This window comes from Miscanthus floridulus, chromosome 19, assembly GCF_019320115.1.
Source record: "Miscanthus floridulus cultivar M001 chromosome 19, ASM1932011v1, whole genome shotgun sequence".
Lineage (NCBI taxonomy): Eukaryota > Viridiplantae > Streptophyta > Magnoliopsida > Poales > Poaceae > Miscanthus > Miscanthus floridulus.
The window spans coordinates 97,590,299-97,608,516 of NC_089598.1; the positions used below are offsets into that span (position 1 = coordinate 97,590,299).

General features: G+C 47.9%; 1 protein-coding gene and 1 pseudogene across 1 annotated transcript; one reads left to right on the plus strand and one right to left on the minus strand.

Annotated features, from left to right (window-relative positions):
* Positions 1 to 4,430: 4,430 nt before the first annotated feature.
* On the plus strand, positions 4,431 to 5,913 carry LOC136526445 (uncharacterized; annotated as a pseudogene).
* A 3,400-nt stretch (positions 5,914 to 9,313) lies between these two features.
* Positions 9,314 to 16,971, minus strand: LOC136528675 (putative anthocyanidin reductase). Its single transcript, XM_066521640.1, has 5 exons — positions 16,597 to 16,971; positions 16,320 to 16,496; positions 10,186 to 10,403; positions 9,925 to 10,084; positions 9,314 to 9,806 (listed from the first exon to the last, which is right to left on the minus strand). The coding sequence occupies exons 1-5, from the start codon at positions 16,760 to 16,762 to the stop codon at positions 9,433 to 9,435; spliced, it is 1,095 nt and encodes a 364-aa protein (XP_066377737.1). The 5' UTR covers positions 16,763 to 16,971; the 3' UTR covers positions 9,314 to 9,432.
* Positions 16,972 to 18,218: the final 1,247 nt, after the last annotated feature.

An 18,218-nucleotide genomic window follows, 5' to 3' on the forward strand; every position in this document is an offset into this window, starting at 1 on the left:
CAAAAGAATTTTTAAGATGGTTCTTTCTTTGTTGAAATGGAAAAGGAATTCATCTTTTTCGATTGGCAACATTCTAATCAACCTTAATCTATATGTATTATGGTAGATTAAGTGAAAAACTAATTGTTTTTTCATCCTAATTCAATCCAATACATGTGGGATTGGAGTATATTAAAGTGTAGCCAAGCATTAGTTTTACTCTAATCCACCCTAATACGTACATATAGATTAGAGTGCAACCAAACAAACCCCTAAACAAGTTTGGCCCACCTCAGGCCCCTGGTTTCAATAGACCTAGCTTGGATAAAGATAACGAAGCCCAAAAGAAATCAGTCGGTCCTAAAACTATTATCCCGATTATTTTTTTAATACAAAAATGAGTGGTTGCCCTAGCCCAAAAAATAGGTCAAACATTTGCCCATGGGTAGGTTTGGGCACGTTATTTAACTGGACTTTCTTTGTCATCTAGAAAATACTCAATTATATTTCTTATTTGTTTGTTGCTATTGCAACATCTTGAGTGTTTGGCATCAAAAGATTCAGATTTCAGAAATACCTTATCGCCTCATGACCTCGATGATAGTAGGTTGTATCAAAGGGTTTTTTTATCAAAAAAAATCCTATTGGATGCAAGAGTTAATGTGACTGCTTTTATGTTGATTATTGGTAATAAAGGTGTCCTCGGGTGCTAGCACATCATTAAGCAATGGATACTAGTCCCTCGACATCAACTTGTATAGAAACAGAGTGGCACATGGTGAGGAAGCTACAAAACCCTAGAGGAGACATGAGGAGTCTAATAATACTCTAGTTGTTTGCTTGCGACACTAGATTCGTCTAACATGGCTTGTGTCATATATTCTTTTTTGGCAGCCACGCGTAAACATGTTTTCATTAAGAGGGTTGCAAACACAAGTACAAAAAAGCAACCCAAGGCTTACCAGAGAAGAGAGAACACAGGAGAAAAATAAAGGAAGCGGATATTCAAAGCGACTAATTGACAAAAATAGGAACCAGCTTCCGTTACACATAAAAAATAGGAACCTGTTAGAACTTACATCAAATCCCGTTATGATAGATGTTATAAATATGTAAAATAGGAACCGGTTTTCATTATGAAAAAATATCAGAAAACAATAACAGAACCGACTTCCATTGCAAATGTTGAAAAGAAACAACATAGAAAATTGCTTTTGTCATGACATATATTGAAACTGACAACCAAAGCGAACTTTTGTCATGAAATACATATCAGAAGTAGACAAAAATAGAAACAGTCCATTACGACATATGTTGAAAATGAACAACATATGAACCAACTTCTGTTACGATGTTACTGTTGTTATGACATATTGAACCGACAACCAAAGCCAACTTTTTGTCACGAAATATATATCAGAAGTAGACAAAAAATAGAAATCGCCTTCCATTATGTCGTATGTTGAAAATGAACAACATATGAACTGACTTCCATTATGACATTACTGAACAGACGATAGGGACTAACTTTTGTTAGGGTTACCAATTTTGGTATGGTTTGTGTTCATTGCAAACTTAACATGCTATTGGTTGTCACTGCATTTTTTTCACCCCAAATTTGCCTTGGCCCTGTTCGTTTCGCTGAAATTTGGCTTATGCTGAATTTGTTGTGAGGGAAAAACACTGTTCGTTCATTAAAAAGTACTGCTGAAGTAGTGCGGCAGAACAGGGCCAAGAAGTGTATATAGCTATAATAACAAGAGTTGCCATATCTCACGTATATGAATTTTTAGGCAACAATCTTATATAACCAGAAATAATTTAGATTTCTCTATAGTCAAACAATTACAAAATTATACATATAATATCTAAATAACAATAAAAGATTACAAGTTATCTTTATAGTCAAGTGCCAATAAGGAAGCATGAGCCACAATAGTTTTTTATCAAAAAAGAAAAAAAGAAAAAACAGGTTTTGTGGAGACCGGAGAGCACAGCGGAAGCATCACGTCACTCATTCTTGTCCTTCAACGGTATCGGCCCTGCTCGCTTCTCTTATAATCCGTCTTTTTTAGTCGGAACAGTGTTTTTCTCTCACAACGAATCAGCCGGAACAGTGTTTCTGCTTGTTTTTTCAGCGAAGCGAACGGGGCCATTGTAGGATACGCTTAGGTCGTTGACTGACAAAGCGACAGCGTAGAATATCTTTTTTTTTAGAATAACGCAAGATATCTTCTTGGGACCTGGATCCAATGCAGTTACAACTGCTATTGCAAGATATGCAATAGTTGCATCTGACCCATTCAAAAAGCCACGGATGGCTATGATCAAAGCCATAGTTTCTTCTCCTTCCCTCCCTATGGCTGTCGTGCTGTTAGACTCTGTTTCTTTTAGAAGAAATTATAAAGAGCAGAGAAGAGAATGCATACATCTTATAATCCAATTAAATAGAACAAAGCTGCATGTGTTTGCTGTAATTTGAGAGCTTAATACAAAAGCTTGCATATACAAAAGACATGCTAAACTGAGATCCTTTTCTATACACCAAGGTTCTCTATTTCTAATTTCATATACAAAAGCTTGCATCAACCATTAGCAGCCTTGCATCCACAAAAGAGAGTATGATTAATGGGAAACCTTTTGCACATAAGAAGGTTCTCTTTCCCATTTCATATACAAAAACTTGTATCACCCAATAGAAGCCAATGTTTCTATGTGACGGCATCAAATGACTAGTATGAGCAGTTTGGAGAATGTGGTTGCGCTCGATAAACAAGTCATGTACCTTATAAGTCATATTTTCTCTTTCAAAAGTAATGCCCATGCGAACTCTACAGCCTATTCTAGTATGAGCTCGATTACGCTTGCTGACACAGAACTTTTTATTTTCAGCCGAGAACCCTCATTTGAACAAACGAACCTACTCGATGTTACCAATCCATCAAGAGTAGTTGTGTTTGTGTAACACTTTCGAACATCAAAACCAATCCGGCCACCATATGTAACCCAAAAGTCCCAAGCTTCATCGAAACTGCTAAATGTCATACCAATTTGTGGGATCCAAAAAGGAATTGCAGCAACTCTGCAGTTATAAATAATGCATTCACAACATGACCAACAACATTTGCTCATTTGCAGTAGAACTTCAACTATGCAGAAGCTAATAACTAACAAGGCTAACTACAAGACGAGAACAAACCTTGTAGGCGATTCCTCGAGCAGCTGCTGGACGTCATCCATTGCAACGGCATCTATGGCTTCTTCAGCACTCGTCAGCGTCCTCGGTGCTGCTGCAGATCGTAGAGGAGCTTGGGGAGGCTGAACATCACTGGCTTTCTTCATTGCGCCTGTCTTCTTTGGCGCCGGCGCGGACACCTTGGTGCCTCCACGACCGACGGAATGAGAGCGCGAGAGGACAGCAGCTCCAGCAGTCGCGACGACGCCTTCATGCGCCGTGTTCGCTTTCGTATTTTTTCAGCCAACAAACAGTATTTTTCTCTCGCAACAAATCAACCGATGTTCAGCCATCAGCCAAGCGAACAGGGCACTGCTTCGCGGGGGCAGGCGTTGGGACAAGAGATAGAGGAGAAGGCAAGGCAGGTCCGATAGGGCGCACCCATGGCGGAGGCGGCCCCGGAGGTTCCGTGGCGAGGCCCCTCTCTGGCCTCCCTCGCGATCGCCTCGGCTCCGTTCCGAGCAAACAGAAAAAATGATGCCAAACTTCTGATTTTCCCTCCAAAATAGCAAAGAAGATAGGCATGGAGACTAGTAAAGTGGATAGGATGAAACCATCCATGCTTTGCCCTACGATTCGCTATGGACGATCAGGATGGTGGGACTGCTAAAGTTACAGTCGCTATAGCAACTGCACTGGATCCAGGTCCATCTTCTTGCTGATACAGTAACTCACATTTCTGAATTCTTAGGCCGCAGTCCACTCTTTTTTTTTTTACTTCTAGATAGAGCAACCGTTGCTGGACTGACCAGTGTTTTTTTTCTTCAATTTCTGTTCAAAGACGACTAACCTCTGTGGCTCTGTGCATTGTATGGACTCCGCAGCCCGTTTGGCGGCGACCTGTTCGGCCGCTTCTGTAGCTCTGTGCCTTCTGGTCCCTGGGGAGAGCACGCTGGCTGCAGCCTGCGGCCCTGTGGCAGGGGCGCACGCTCCATGATCGTCACGGAGGGAAAATTCCAGCGGCGGCGGCGCTCCCCTCCTCCTCACTTGTTTCCTCATGTCAGTTACCATTACCGCTGGCTGCATGTGCCGGTGGTGGTGGTGCAGCGACTGCGACGCCCACTCCCTTCCATGGTTGGCCTCCTCAGGCTGTTCGATCTCGTCTCATGAACTTTGGTGAATCTTTGGCAAATTCATTTGAGACCATTTATTGTGCTCAGATTTGATTGCAATCTCGCATTGAATGCATCCTATGTGTTTTGGCTGATAAATAGCGATGCCTCTCAGCAGCAGCAGCAATCCGGCCATCCAGCGAGGTGAAGGTACGGTGTTCCCGGATCTTGTAGGCGGAGGAGATCGATCGAAGGAGATGGCCATTCTGTGGTGGACGGCGCTCAAGAGGTCCCTGAGCTGCAAGTCCCAGGGCTCCTGCGACGTGATCAGGCGCGACGACGACTCGCGCGGCGGCAGCGCCAGGGAATTCAACCACAAGAAGCCGTCGTTCCTGCTGCAGCCGTCGTCGTCGCTGCCGAGGTCGGGGTGCTCGCGCTCCATCTCCAACCTGCGGGACGTGATCCACAGCGCCAGGTTCCAGGCGCCACCGGCGGCCGTGCGCGGCAAGTGCGACAGCCCGATGTCGGTGGAGAGCGGCGACGTGCTCAATGCGGTGACGCACGACGTGCTGCTCGCCACCGGGTCCGGGCGCGACCTCCAGGTCGGCTCCGCCCCGGGGCTCGCCGCCTGGGATATCGGCGCGGTGCCGCCGTTCGCGCACAGCCCGCTCCTGATGCGGTCTGCCACCGGCGGCGCACGTCTCTCCCAGAGGAAGTCACCGCTCTGCCTCGGCGCCGGCGCCTTCGGCGACGCCGAGTCGCTCCTTCCCGCCTGGGCATCCTGCGGCGAGGTTGCCGTCCGGTGCAACCGCTGCGGCGGCCTCTTCCCCAACGACAACGCTCTGGAATCGCATCACCTCGTCTACCACGCCGGTAAGCGCCAGCACCGCGTGCTCCGATCCATGCATATTTCTCTGATCAGGAATTCGAAGTCGTTGTGCTGCATTTCATGTCTGATGGCTCCGATCCGGTTCTTCCGTGCAGTCACCGAGGTGGCGGACGGCGAGACGGCGAGCAAGGTGGTGGAGCTCATATACAGCGTCGGGTGGCCGAATCCCGAGGCCGCGCTGGACCGCGTCGAGCGAGTCGTCAAGGTCCACAGCATGGAGCGGCGAGTGGACCGGTTCAAGGAGTACATGGAGGAGGTGAAGGGCAGGGCGGCGGGGCTGCCCAACAACAACAAGCACCCCCGCTGCGTCGCCGACGGCAACGAGCTGCTCCAGTTCCACGGCACCACCGTCTCCTGCTCCCTCGGCGCCGGCGGCTCGCACAGCGTGTGCACGTCGAGCCTGTGCAACGTCTGCCGCATCATCCGCCACGGCTTCTCCAGGAACGGCGGCGTCGGCGTGTTGACCACGTCCACGAGCAAGCACGCGCTGGATTGCCTGCAGGAGACCAGGCGCCGCCGGCGCTGGCACTGGCTGAGGGACGGGCCGGACGGCGGCGTGAAGCACGCGTTGTTCGTGTGCAGGGTGATCGCGGGGAGGATCCACCGCCCGCTGGAGAAGCTGAGGCAGGGACGTCGCCGTGCAGCCGGGGTTCGACTCGGTGGCCGGCCAGGTCGGCGACGATTCGAGCATCGAGGAGCTGTACCTGCTCAACCCGAGTGCTCTTCTCCCGTGCTTCGTGGTCATATGTAAAGCTTAGATCTTGCGGCTTGGTATAGCGATCATATCATAGAGACATAGCAAAAGATTTAGAACCATCCTAGTAGATTTTATTTTGATAGGATTGTGGATTAAAGTAGTTACAGTTTAGTTCATTAGATGTTGGAGATCATGTTTGTCCGTGGTTTGCACAAACAAGAGACATGCTCTCTTTGTTCTTTGTAAGCTATTGCAATAGCGGTTTAAAAGCGTGCGGAGTTCCTACAAACAGAAAACCACAAAAAAAAATCCTAACATACAAACAAAAAAACATATTGTCCTTGCCCTTTTTAGCAATTTCAATATTGGCTTAAAAGCGCAGGAAGTTCCTACAAATTGAAAACCACAAAAGAACAGTAACATACAAATAAAAAGGACATGTCCTCTTTGCTCTTCTTAGCAATTTCAATATCGGCATAAAAGCGCGGGAAGCTTCGACAAATCAAAAATCAGAAAAGAACCCTAACATACAAACAAAAAGGACATGTTCTCTTTGCTCTTTTTAGCAATTTCAATATCAGCTTAAAAGCGCGGGAAGTTCCTACAAATCGAAACCCACAAAAGAACCCTAACATACAAACAAAAAAGGCAAGTTCTCTTTACTCTTTTTAGCAATTTCAAGATCGGCTTTAAAAGCGCGGGAAGCTCCTACAGATCGAAAACCACAAAAGAACCCTAACATACAAACAAAAAAGACATGTTCTCTTTGCTCTTTTTTAGCAATTTTAATATCAGCTTAAAAGCGTGCGAAGTTCCTACAAATCGAAAAACACAAAAGAATCTTAATATTAAATGAATTGTTTCCTACGAAATTCTTGTGCTTTAACAGCAACTCCAGCAGGGTCCTTACTTGAGCCTCAATAGCTAAATATGGGGGCCCAGGTCAAAAATTCAACTCCAGCAGGGCCCCTACTAGGATCCCAAATTTGTTGGGGCACCAAAATCCTTCCTCCAGACCCCATTCTGGTTGGCCCAACACGCCGGCCCCCATCCTTTCTTTCTTCCCGCGCCTGTACGGAATGCGCAGTCACCCTCCCCCGGCAACCGAGCGGCGGCTCCTCCCCTGCTCCGACGAGCACCCCCTCCCCTTCTCACCGACGCGCTGCCCTCCTCCCTCCCCTTCTCACCAGTCGGCGCCGCTGCCTCCTCCCTCCCCTTCTCACCGGCCGGCGCTGCTGCTCCCTGCTTCCTTCCCTTCTCACCGGCCTCCACTTTCCCGCGCCGGATCTAGTCGCGAGGACGCTGGACCTCCACTCCGGGTTGCGGCACGGCGAGTGGCCTTACTCCCCGTGACCGAACTGCGACGGCGCACAGACTCGCAGGCCTCTTCCCTGTTGCCCGCAGCGCTCCCCTCGAATCTAGTTGCTTTGGCCGAGTTAGTCTATGACAACCAGGTCCCACGTGTCATTGGCAGTTAAAATGAATTTGTGGGCTCCATTTTGAGGGCCACTGCTGGAGTACAGTCTAGAAAACAGGCCCCCAAAAGTAGGGAGAACACCCAAATAAAAAGTAGGGGTCTGTTTTGAGGGCTACCGGAGTTGCTCTACGATACACCCAAACAAAAAATTATGTTTTATTTATTTTCTCAGATGTTTCTTCAATAGTTTAAAATGTGAGAGTTTCCCATACATTGAAAAAGTCGGATAAAACTCTAATCTAACGCTAAATGAATGGTTTCCCACCAATTTACACAAACAAATACAAATACATACTTTCTTTATTTTGTAGATATTTTTCTAACGGTTTAAAATGTGGGAAGTTCCCATGGTTTGAAAAAATACGATAAAACCTTGACATTAAATGAATAGTTTCCTATGAAATTCACGTGCTTTAGATGCACACAAATAAAAATGTGTTATATTTATTTTTGACTCTCTCTTTAATGGTTTTAAACATAGGAAGTTCTGATAATAAGTAAAAAAAACACGGCAAAAGCCTAACATTATAGGAACGGTTTTATGTGGATTTTCCAAATTTTAAAAGTACTCCACGTATGTGCTCTTCTCCCGTGCTCCATAGTCATATATAATGATCATAGAGACATTATAAGATTTGATCCATCCTAGTATATTTTATTTTGATTGTCAATTAAAGTTACTGTTTAGTACAATAGTTGCTGGAGATTATATTAGTCTCGTGACATTATGGTTTGTACTTTCCAGTTAGTAGCACAAATTCCAGAAGTTGGAGTCTTGAAGAACACTATAGGCAGCATGTTCTCCTTAAATATTTTTTATGTCCCCCGTTATTTTATTGCCAGTTTGAAATGCAGGGGAATTTTCAATGAATAAACCCGGATGAACATTTCACTACAAAATTGAGCACTTCAGACAAACTAGACGAGTTCTTAAGAATTTGTTATATATAACAAGCTTGTACGCACAATTGCACAAACATATTCCTATTAGTTTAGCTATTTCAATAGCGGCTTAAAAGTGTGGGAAGTTACTACAAATCGAAAAGCGCAATGAACTCAAGCCCACAAAATCATAAGAGCCGTTAGGCCCAGGTAACATGCCATGCTTAAGCCCAAGCCCAACCATCCATCCCGGCTCTGCCTGGCTGCCTTCTCCAGTGCTATCCTATCACTGTTGAAACGGCACTCCTAGCGTTCGGACGCGGGAAGCCCGGCTAGCTGCGCGTGTCCAGAAGTATTACTTGTTTGCAACATCAAAACAAGTTACTGCAACATTAAAACAAGGTGACTACAACAACAGAACAAAGCTACTGCAATTTGAGATGAAGATCAGAAAAAGAGACTAATGCAACAAAGAAATGTTACTTGTTCCAACATCAGAACAAGGCTACTGCAACAAACAGAACAAAGCGCAATGCGAGAAAAGCAACATCAGGAAAAAAGACTAATGCAACAAAGAAATATTACTTGTTGCAACATCAGAACAAGGCTACTGCAATGTGAGATACAACATCAGAAAAAAAGACTAATGCAACAAAGAAATATTACTTGTTGCAACAACCAAACAAGGCTACTGCAACAGAGTTTGCCGGAACCCTAGTCGCCACCACGTCCCTCAGATCCAGTGGAGGAGGAGGGGGAGGAGGAGAAGGAGGGCTCAAATCCGAGGGGGAGCGCTCAGATCCAGAGAAGGGGGAGGAGGGGGAGGGCTCAAATCTAGAAAAGGACCGACCTTACCTCGTTTGAGCCGTCGCGGTTGTCCTCGTATCTGGTGGGAGCGAGGTCACTGGGAGCACAGGTGGGCATGGAGGTCACACAGAAGGGAGGGTTGGAGCACAGTCGGCCGGGGCGCGCTACGAGCTTGCGTGTGTGGGCGCGGCATCCCTGTCCAGGGGACGGCACTGAGAGCGAGCTGGCGGAGCGGGGGAGAGCGTGTGCGGGGGAGCGGGGGTGCGGGGGGAAGTGAGTGTGGAAGAGCGAGGTGTGGAACGGTGTGTCCGGCCGCTTCGGACGTCCGGTCTATATCAATATCGCTGTTGAAAGCCTGAAGCCCTGAAGGCTGAAAGCCTGAAACCAACTAGGAGCTCTGTGCCTCTGTCCCATTCAGGTCTCAGGATGCTCCAGAAACCAATGGGCAAGGCACTGCGCGACACTGTCCTTCACCACGTCCTCGACGCCGTGCCGGAACCTGAACCCGAGATCCTGCAGCCTCCTGGACGAAACCACCGGCGAGCACGAGGCGTCGTCGAAGTCTCTGCTCAGCCTGTCGCCAGGCCTGAACGGAGGGTAGCGCGAGGCGAGGAGCCGCGCGAGGTGCGCCGCCGCGTACCCGCCCGCGGCGCACAGGTACCGCCCCTCGGCGTGCGGCGCCTCCATGAGGAAGACGTGCGCGTCGCACGCGTCCTGGACGTGCGCCAGCGGCACGCACCCGAACCTGGCGTGCACCGAGGCCAGCACCGCGTAGAGCTTCGGGTCACCTGCGGGCAGCGCCGCGCCGGCGTGGCGTCAGGTAAGATCAGACAGAGCGTCAAGAGCAGCGCAACCTGTGATTCTGTGACTGTGATGGATCGAACGACCTGTGTCGGCTTACCGTACCTGTGATGGGTGACAGCAGGAGCTGGATGCTCGTAGGGACGCTTGGCGTCAGGAACGGCCCGGCGATGGTGGGCAGGACGAGGGACACGAGGTGGACGCCGTTCTCCTGCGCGAACCTGAACGCCGCCTCCTCTGTCAGCCGCTTGGACAGGATGTAGATCTGCCACAGGTCAGAAGCAAGCATAGGGTTCATCAGCTCAGAAAGAGCTGAGAGGTCGACGAAGCAGATCACTGCGTGAAGCGAGAAGCTAGTGCACGCACCCAGCCGACGGGCTTGGTGCGCCAGACGTCGTCGAGGGATCTGAGGCAGGACTCGTCGAGGACGGCCTTCCGCCGCCCCTCCGCGTCCGCCGCCGTCAACGTGCTGACGGAGGACGTGAAGACGACCCGGCGCACGGTCCCCGCGCGGACGCAGGACCGCAGCACGTTGATGGTTCCCCTCGTCGCCGGCTCCAGCACGCTTGACCTCACGTGCTCCTCTGCAATATCACGGCAGGTTAATTCAATCCGACAAGTGTTAAGAAAAAGTAACGTTATACGTGGTACATTTCCTGTTTTAATTGACATTCGAATTAGCTAGTGACTATTTATCTGTTAATTTGTGATATATTTTCTTGCTAAATCAGTTGGACAGTTCAACTCATTTAGCAAGAAATTCATAATATACCTAGACTCCACAAAAACAAATTTATGCTCCCTCAGTTTAGAAGACGTTGACACAGCCAAAGTGCAAGTTCTTCAACTTACTTGCTTTACAAAACAGAGTCTGGATATCTCATCATTCGGTGACTCATGGTTGGACAAACTCGGGGAATTGCCCCCATTGTCGTCTTTTACCAACTGACATCCACCATTTCTACGATTGTCGGTTCACTAAACCGTTTTTTCTAAGACTGTCGTTTCACTAGACGAATGTGGAAGGACATCGTGACATGGCTTAACATCACCAACCTTTTCCCAAACACTTGGGACTTGGGAGTTGGGACCACGGCGAGAATGTCCCCCACATTGGTGGAGCCACATGGCTCGTGTTCATTGTGCGGCGAGGAAGGTTATCTGATTATTTGTTGATTGACTCATGGTTCGACAAACTCGGAGAATTGCCCCCTTTGTCGTCTTCTGCTGGAGACTCTTTCCGACTTAAATCTAGCTTGTCACTTCATCTTTGATCTTGGTGACTACCTCAATGGCCAACGAATTTTTCTTCTAGACTAGAAAATTCTTGCGTTATGTTCTTTCCATAACTCCCATGAAACAGGATGATCGAGGATCTCAAACTTTTGATTGGCGCATTTGGCATTGAGCCAATGTGTATATACCATTTTTCGACCATTGTAGTTTTCCCAAGAGGTTCTTGGTGGCAATTCCGTTGCAAGCTAAAACAAGATGAGATCTTTTTTTTTTGTAATGTGGGAATGTGCAAAGATATCTAAAGACCGGCCCAGAGATCACAGACTACCTGGATCGATCGGCCTAGAGACAGGATGTTGGTCCATCCAACCCACGGCCGCCGCTTGTCCAAACTCAATGTACGTCGAGCCATGCTTACTGCACTTTGGCATGAAGCAAGGAAGTTATTTGGCAAGTCTATCATGAGAACAAGACGTACGAGGAGTGGCAGGATCACTTGACCTTATCTCGCGTGGTCATTTTCCGCAAGATTTTGACGTACAAGACTCACATGCAAGATGCAAGATGCAAGATGCAAGATGCAAGTGACCGATGACTTCTAGAAGACTCACTATCACTAGCATACTTGACCAAAGATGGAATGCTTCAGCAAAGAAAACACGTCTTGGTAGGTCTATCCACACATAGGAATTATTAATGTTGGCCCAATTGACCCAGGGCTTTCCATTGCCCAAATTCTCTGCCCTTTTACAGTTTTATACCAAAGCGTATTCAGGGTAAAAATAGGGAGTCCCACGGTCAACTTTTGGAATCCATCCAGCAGAACTCAATGAAAACGAAGGAAACACACAAGATGAAAAATTTTATACATGTTCACTTTGTTTTTTGGCATCTATGTCACATGCATGCTGGTTGATAACTTAATTTCATATGACAAAATGGATAAATAAATATTATAAAGTATGGAGTATTGTGTCAAAATATGAATAAACGAGAAATAACACTGATAAACCATTTTGATTACTTGTAAATTATAAGGCAAAATTCATTGATTGCACTTTTAACACTTGTATCTTTTATTAAAACCACTAGCACATACAAGGCATGGATTGGTGGACTACATCTAAAGATGTGCATGCAGCCCGTGGGCCAAAGGCCCGGCCCAAAGCACGCTTATTAGGCCCGACCCGAGCACGGCACGGCCCGAACCCTAACCGGGCTCGTGCCGGCCCAAAGCCCGTAGCAGGCCGAGCTTGGGCTGAAGCCCCGGCCCGGTGGAGGCCCGGCAGCTGGAGGGGCTATATAAGCCCCCCTGCCCCGGCGGACCCCCACCTTCGGCCATTCCCCCTCACTCCGCCCGCGCCCGCAGCCGTTCGCCCGCCACCCTCGCCTTTGAGCTCTGAAACCCTAACCCTAATCCCCACCTCGCCTCGCCTCACGTCGCCGGTCGCCGCCCGCCGCCCACCGTCGACCACCTCCCAGGCTACCGCTGTCGTCGTCCACCTCCCAGGCTACCGCTGCCGACGCCGGATGTTGAGATCTCCTCTTCTCTGATCTCTCCCCCCTCCTCGTCTTACTTCTTCCTCCCTACCTCTCTGACTAGTTTGACTCTTTGTCTCTCTCTGACCGGATCTTGGGATCTCCTTTTGTCTCCCCCCTCTTCTCCGTCTCGTCTTCGTCTTCTTTTCCATTTCTCCGGCGCCGGGCTCCGTCTCCATGCAGGCAAGTACCTCTAACCCTAACCCTAACCCTAACCCTAGATCTAGTAGGCAATCACACGAACCCTAATCCATTTCTTGGTGTTTTTGGTTCGCAGGTCGCCGATGTGTAGCTGGTGTCGCAGGAGGCGTTGAGGGACGGTGCCGGTTGGGTGGGTGCCATCTGCCATGGCCAGCTCTGAGTCCGCTGATGGTGACGATGGTCCAACCATCAACGATGAGCTCAGGGCCACAGGGTAGATCCCCGATGACGAAGACGACATGGGAGATGCTGCTCATCTCTTGTTCGGTAGGAGTGCTGCTCCGACCAACCGAGACGATGCAGCGGCTAGTGCTGCGGCCACCAGCGATGCAACATCTCTGGCTTCATCCACCACTAGTAAGCGTCGATCCCCTGTCTGGGCTAACTTTGATGAAATCATAGAGACAGTGGACGGTGAGGTACGTGTTGTTGCTATTTGTAAGCTCTGTAAGTCTCGTTTGTCTAGTAAATCTGCTAATGACACTGGTCATTTGAAAAGACATATGCTCTCATGCAAGAAGAAAACAGAACAGGCTAATTTGGTTCAAACTAGGCTTGCTTTGAATCCTGATGGGTCTTATAGGAACTGGGAATATAGGCCTGATGTTGCTAGAGCTGAGCTTTGCCGTTTGATTGCTAGATTAGATCTGCCTTTATCTATTGCTGACAATGATGCTTGGGATGATTACATTCAGCGTGCTCACAATCCTAGATACAAGAGAGTGTCTAGATTCACCACATCTAGAGATCTTTCTAAGCTTTTCAATGAAAAACTGCATCACCTAAAAAATAAAGTAATGCCTGGTGTGTCTTCTGTTTGTTTGACATCTGATATCTGGTCTGGCAATGCTAAGGAAGATTATATCACTGTTGTTGCTCACTACATTACTTCTGAGTGGGAACTTAAGAAAGCTATTATTGGCTTTAAACTGATTGAAGTGACTCATAGTGGTATTAACATTGCTGAAATTATTGCTGGTGTGCTTGGAGATTGGGGCCTACTTGACAAAGTTTTCTCTGTTAGCCTTGATAATGCATCTGCTAATACATCTGCTATGCTTACTTTGAGTCCTCTGCTTGCTGGTTACTTGGGTTATGATATTGATCCATTGAATCCTAGTAAAAAGATCTATCATGTTGTGCATTAGAGATGTGATTGCCATATAATTAATTTGATTGTTAAATCTAGTTTGAAAAGGCTTAAACCACACATAGAGGTTTTTAGGACTGCAATTAACTTTCTGAATTCATCTAATCATCGCATTGCACAATTCAAAAACTACTGCATTGCTAAGGGTATGAGGCCTCGTAAATTTGCTTTGGATATAGATGTTAGATGGAACTCAACCTACCTTATGCTAAAACATCTCATGCCATATAGATCTGTGTTTTCTGTGTTCATCAATTCTCAGTCTGGCTATCCTCTATTGAATGAACAGCATTGGTACATTGCTAACAAGGTATTGCAGTTCCTTGAGTTGTTCTATGATTCAACTGTTGTACTTTCTGGTGTTTATTACCCCACTAGTCCTTTGGTACTGCATCACATACTTGAGATTGCATCCCATCTGCATGAATTTGAACATGATAATACTCTTGCTGCTGTAGTTGTGCCAATGAAGAATAAATTTCTTAAGTATTGAAAGAATATACCACTGTTATACTCTTTTGCATTTATTCTGGACCCAAGGGCTAAGTTGAAAGGTCTGGGAAATGTGCTTGACTTGCTTGCTCTAAGTAACAATATGAGTTACATTGATTACTTTGCTGAGGTTAAATCTGAGTTGCATAAACTCTATGACAAGTATGAATCTAAGTTTGGTGCTGCTAGGCCAGCTAGAACCACCCATCCATCTGGACTGACAGGTAAGAGAAAGTAGGCATGGGGCAAAATTTTTGGAGGATCAGTTTCTTCTGGTCCTTCAAGTGCATCTGTAGGATCTATTGTGCCTCCTGGTCTCTCTGAGCTCACTGTTTACCTTGACAGTGACAATGTTGTGGCATATGATGATGACTTTGATATCCTCAATTGGTGGCATGAGCATAAACTAACCTATCCAGTTCTCTGTACCTTGGCTAAAGATATTATGACTGTTCCTGTATCAACTACTTCTTCGGAGTCTACCTTTAGTCTTACTGGCAGGATCATTGAGGAGCGGCGACGGCGATTGGGCGCGAACAACGTGGAGATGCTAATCTGTGTCAAAGACTAGGAGCTAGGTGAATTCGATGGACAGCACACTATGGAGGACTAAGAGCTAGAAGAGTACTTCAAAGAGCAGTACCTTGATGATGAAGCTGGTGGATCATCTACTGCTGGTGATGGTTGACTGCTGAGAGCTGAGAGCCTGTGAGGCTGTGAGTGCGAGTTTAGTTGTGAGAGTTGAGACATTTGAGCTAGCTGGTTTGTAATAACTTTGAACAATTTGAACATTTTAATTTATTGAGCTGGTCGTACTCTTTTCCTTTCTAGGGTTTTATCTCACGAGATGTGAGTTTTACCTAGAAAGGTTTTTAATGAGGCGGCATTGCATAAACAGCTCAAATCTTTTGTCATCTGGTGTTTCTGTGATTGTTGAATATGAATATGTGAACATGTGATTGTTTGAAGTTTGAACCTGTGATTGTGCTGTTTGAAATATGGTATTTACTGTGTAACGGGCTATGGGCTGGCCCGATGAACCAGTGGGCCACGGGCTCAACGGGCTGGCACGGCCCGATATTCAGCCCACGGACCGTGCCTGGGCCGTCCACCAGGCACGGTGGACTGTTCAGGCACAGCCCAGTGGCCCGGCGGGCTAAAAGGGTCCGAGCCCGATCGGGCCGTGCCTGGCCCGGGCTCGGGCCATGCCGGGCCATGCTGGCCCGTTGCTCATCTTTAACTACATCTAGTCTACATAGCTGTTGGCGATCTCTTTTCCAACCAACCGGTGCGGTGGTGCTCTCCTGTTACTTTACTACTTCGGAGAGTAAAAAATGGTTATCACACATTTAACCTGCATGGTCTTCGATGTGTACCCATGAACACTAATTTTTCAATAGTATATACTCCATCCGTTTTAAATTATGAATTGTTTTGATTTTTCTAGAAGTGTAGCTTTTACTAAGTATGTAAACATAGACGTGTAATAAAAGCTACGTATCAAAGAAAGACAAAACAACTTACAATTTAGAACTGAGAGAGTACCTTTCATTCAAAGTTATGAGTTTTCAAAAGCATTTTATAAAAAAACTAATATACAAACATAGCTATATGTTTTGAAACTACACAACTTAAAAATTTGTTGACGTTTGTAGTTTTTAAGATTTATTTTTATCCATCAAATCTTTCTAAAGTCTAAACACAACTTTTTATGTCCGGATCGAGGGAGTAGAATTTCATTAGCCGTAACCCGTCGGTGTATGAGGACTCGAAGCATTTGTGTGGATCACGCAGAACGGAGGGAGAGTGAGCTAGCTGTCGACAACTTTACATGTATATATCTATATCATATATCACGGCAAGTTCACAACAACTAGCTCACCAAGGTTGTCGTGATGGGCGGGTGATACGTGGAGCTCCATGGAGGCCGCGACGTGGAAGAGCGCCACGCATCCCGTGACGGCGGCGTCGAAGCTCCCTTCCTCGCCCATGTCCGCCCGGAACACCCTGAGCCGGTCCCTCCCTTCCTCCACGGCGCCGAGCACCTGCCAGGCCTTGCCTGCCACCACCAACACCACCGTGGGTCAGCTAGCAGCTCAACACCCCGCCTAGCCTCACTACGTGCATCAGGTAGCTAGATCCCTGGCCCTCGTACGTACCTGTGTCCCTGGCGGTGGCGTGGACGCGGTAGCCTCGCCGGAGCAGCGTGCAGACGAGCCAGGAGCCGACGTAGCCGGTGGACCCCGTGACGCAGACCGCCGCCGGCGGAGGGCCACTTTCTGCCGTCTGCTGCTCCTCCTCCGGCGAGCCGCCGACGCTGCCCATCGGTACGGTCCTCCCCTGTCACGGAGTCACGCACGGCTGTACGTACGTTCGCTGCGCTGATCTGCGCGCGCGGTGAACAATAATGGCGCTGCTAGCTGATGCCTGGAGCAAGTAGGAAGTGGAGGCGCTGGTCGTCTCTATAAATGGCGAAACCTGTGTGCGAGTTTTCTCCTTGTACTCCGATCCAGTCGTCCTCGGTGCAAAAGTTTACGTGTATGTTGGGGCACACAGCTGATAGGCAGGCTGTTACCATACCATTTTCGATTGACGCGAATAGCAGCACTATACGTGGTGGTCACAGGGACCATGTACCTACGTACGTGTCTATCCCCATATATATATAAAAAGTATATGCAGTGAGTATGCAGTAAGCAGACGACAAGTCATGAGATCAGACATGATCAGTCCATTCATTCATCGCCCCCGGCCCGGTACGTCTGTCGCAGAGCACCAAAGCTGAGTCCAAGCACACACGATGCCAGAGTTTATCTTGGCACACATCGAAGACGACGACGTATCCATACGCCATAGCCATAGCCATAGCCACCCTCTCTTTTTTCTATCGTGAGCTCACCTGGGTATGGGTGCAATCCACGTGCAGGCGGCCGGATCCGCCTCTTACGATATTGCCTTTCCCACTCACGAGCGAGCACGGCGCCGCACCAACCTCGCCGGCACCGGCAGGCAATCACCAGGCGGGCGCCGAGCGAAGCCGACCGCCGCACCACCAGAGAGGATGGATGGGCGTGGCCGCTTCCTCGTGGTCTCCCGACCCTTTATCGATCGGCATGGTGCCTACGCCACGACACAGTGCATGCCGCCCGGCAGGTACGTACGTACGGGCTGACGCCGACGCTGAGAAAGCAAGCACTCCTCGTGTGCTCGTACTACGTGGTAACGACGTGGACGTCCAGCACGCTTCCACATAGACACGTATGTATCGTACTACTCGATCGTCCACTTCTTTTCTCTCTCTCTTTCTCTCGGCTCATCAGGGTGCAGACGTGCTTACGTGTACGTGGTTGGATTCCACGTACGGTCGTCGCCGGCGTGTCCCCGGGACAAACTTAATTTTGTTGTTTCTCGGCACGTGCACGCGAGCGACATGATTCTACCTACGGCAGCCGCCGGCGGCTTGCATTGGCTAGCTGGCAGATCACTTCCAGGTCCGCCTGCACGCATTCTACGAACACGGTGGAGGCTATCTGCTACTACTGGCTAGAAGGGAGAGTGACGCCTATACACATCTACTTGGCGATCTCATCCTCCGGTACAAAATTAGTTCATCCTCCGTTCTAAAACAAGTGCACTTCTAGAAAATGAGAGAAAGAATCAATGCTAGTGTAAAATTAAATATATACGCCTATCAAAAATATACCAACATATAATGATTGTATTTTGTAAATAGAAATAGTGGTAGCATTTAGGTGGTCCATAATAAGCTAAAAGTGCTCTT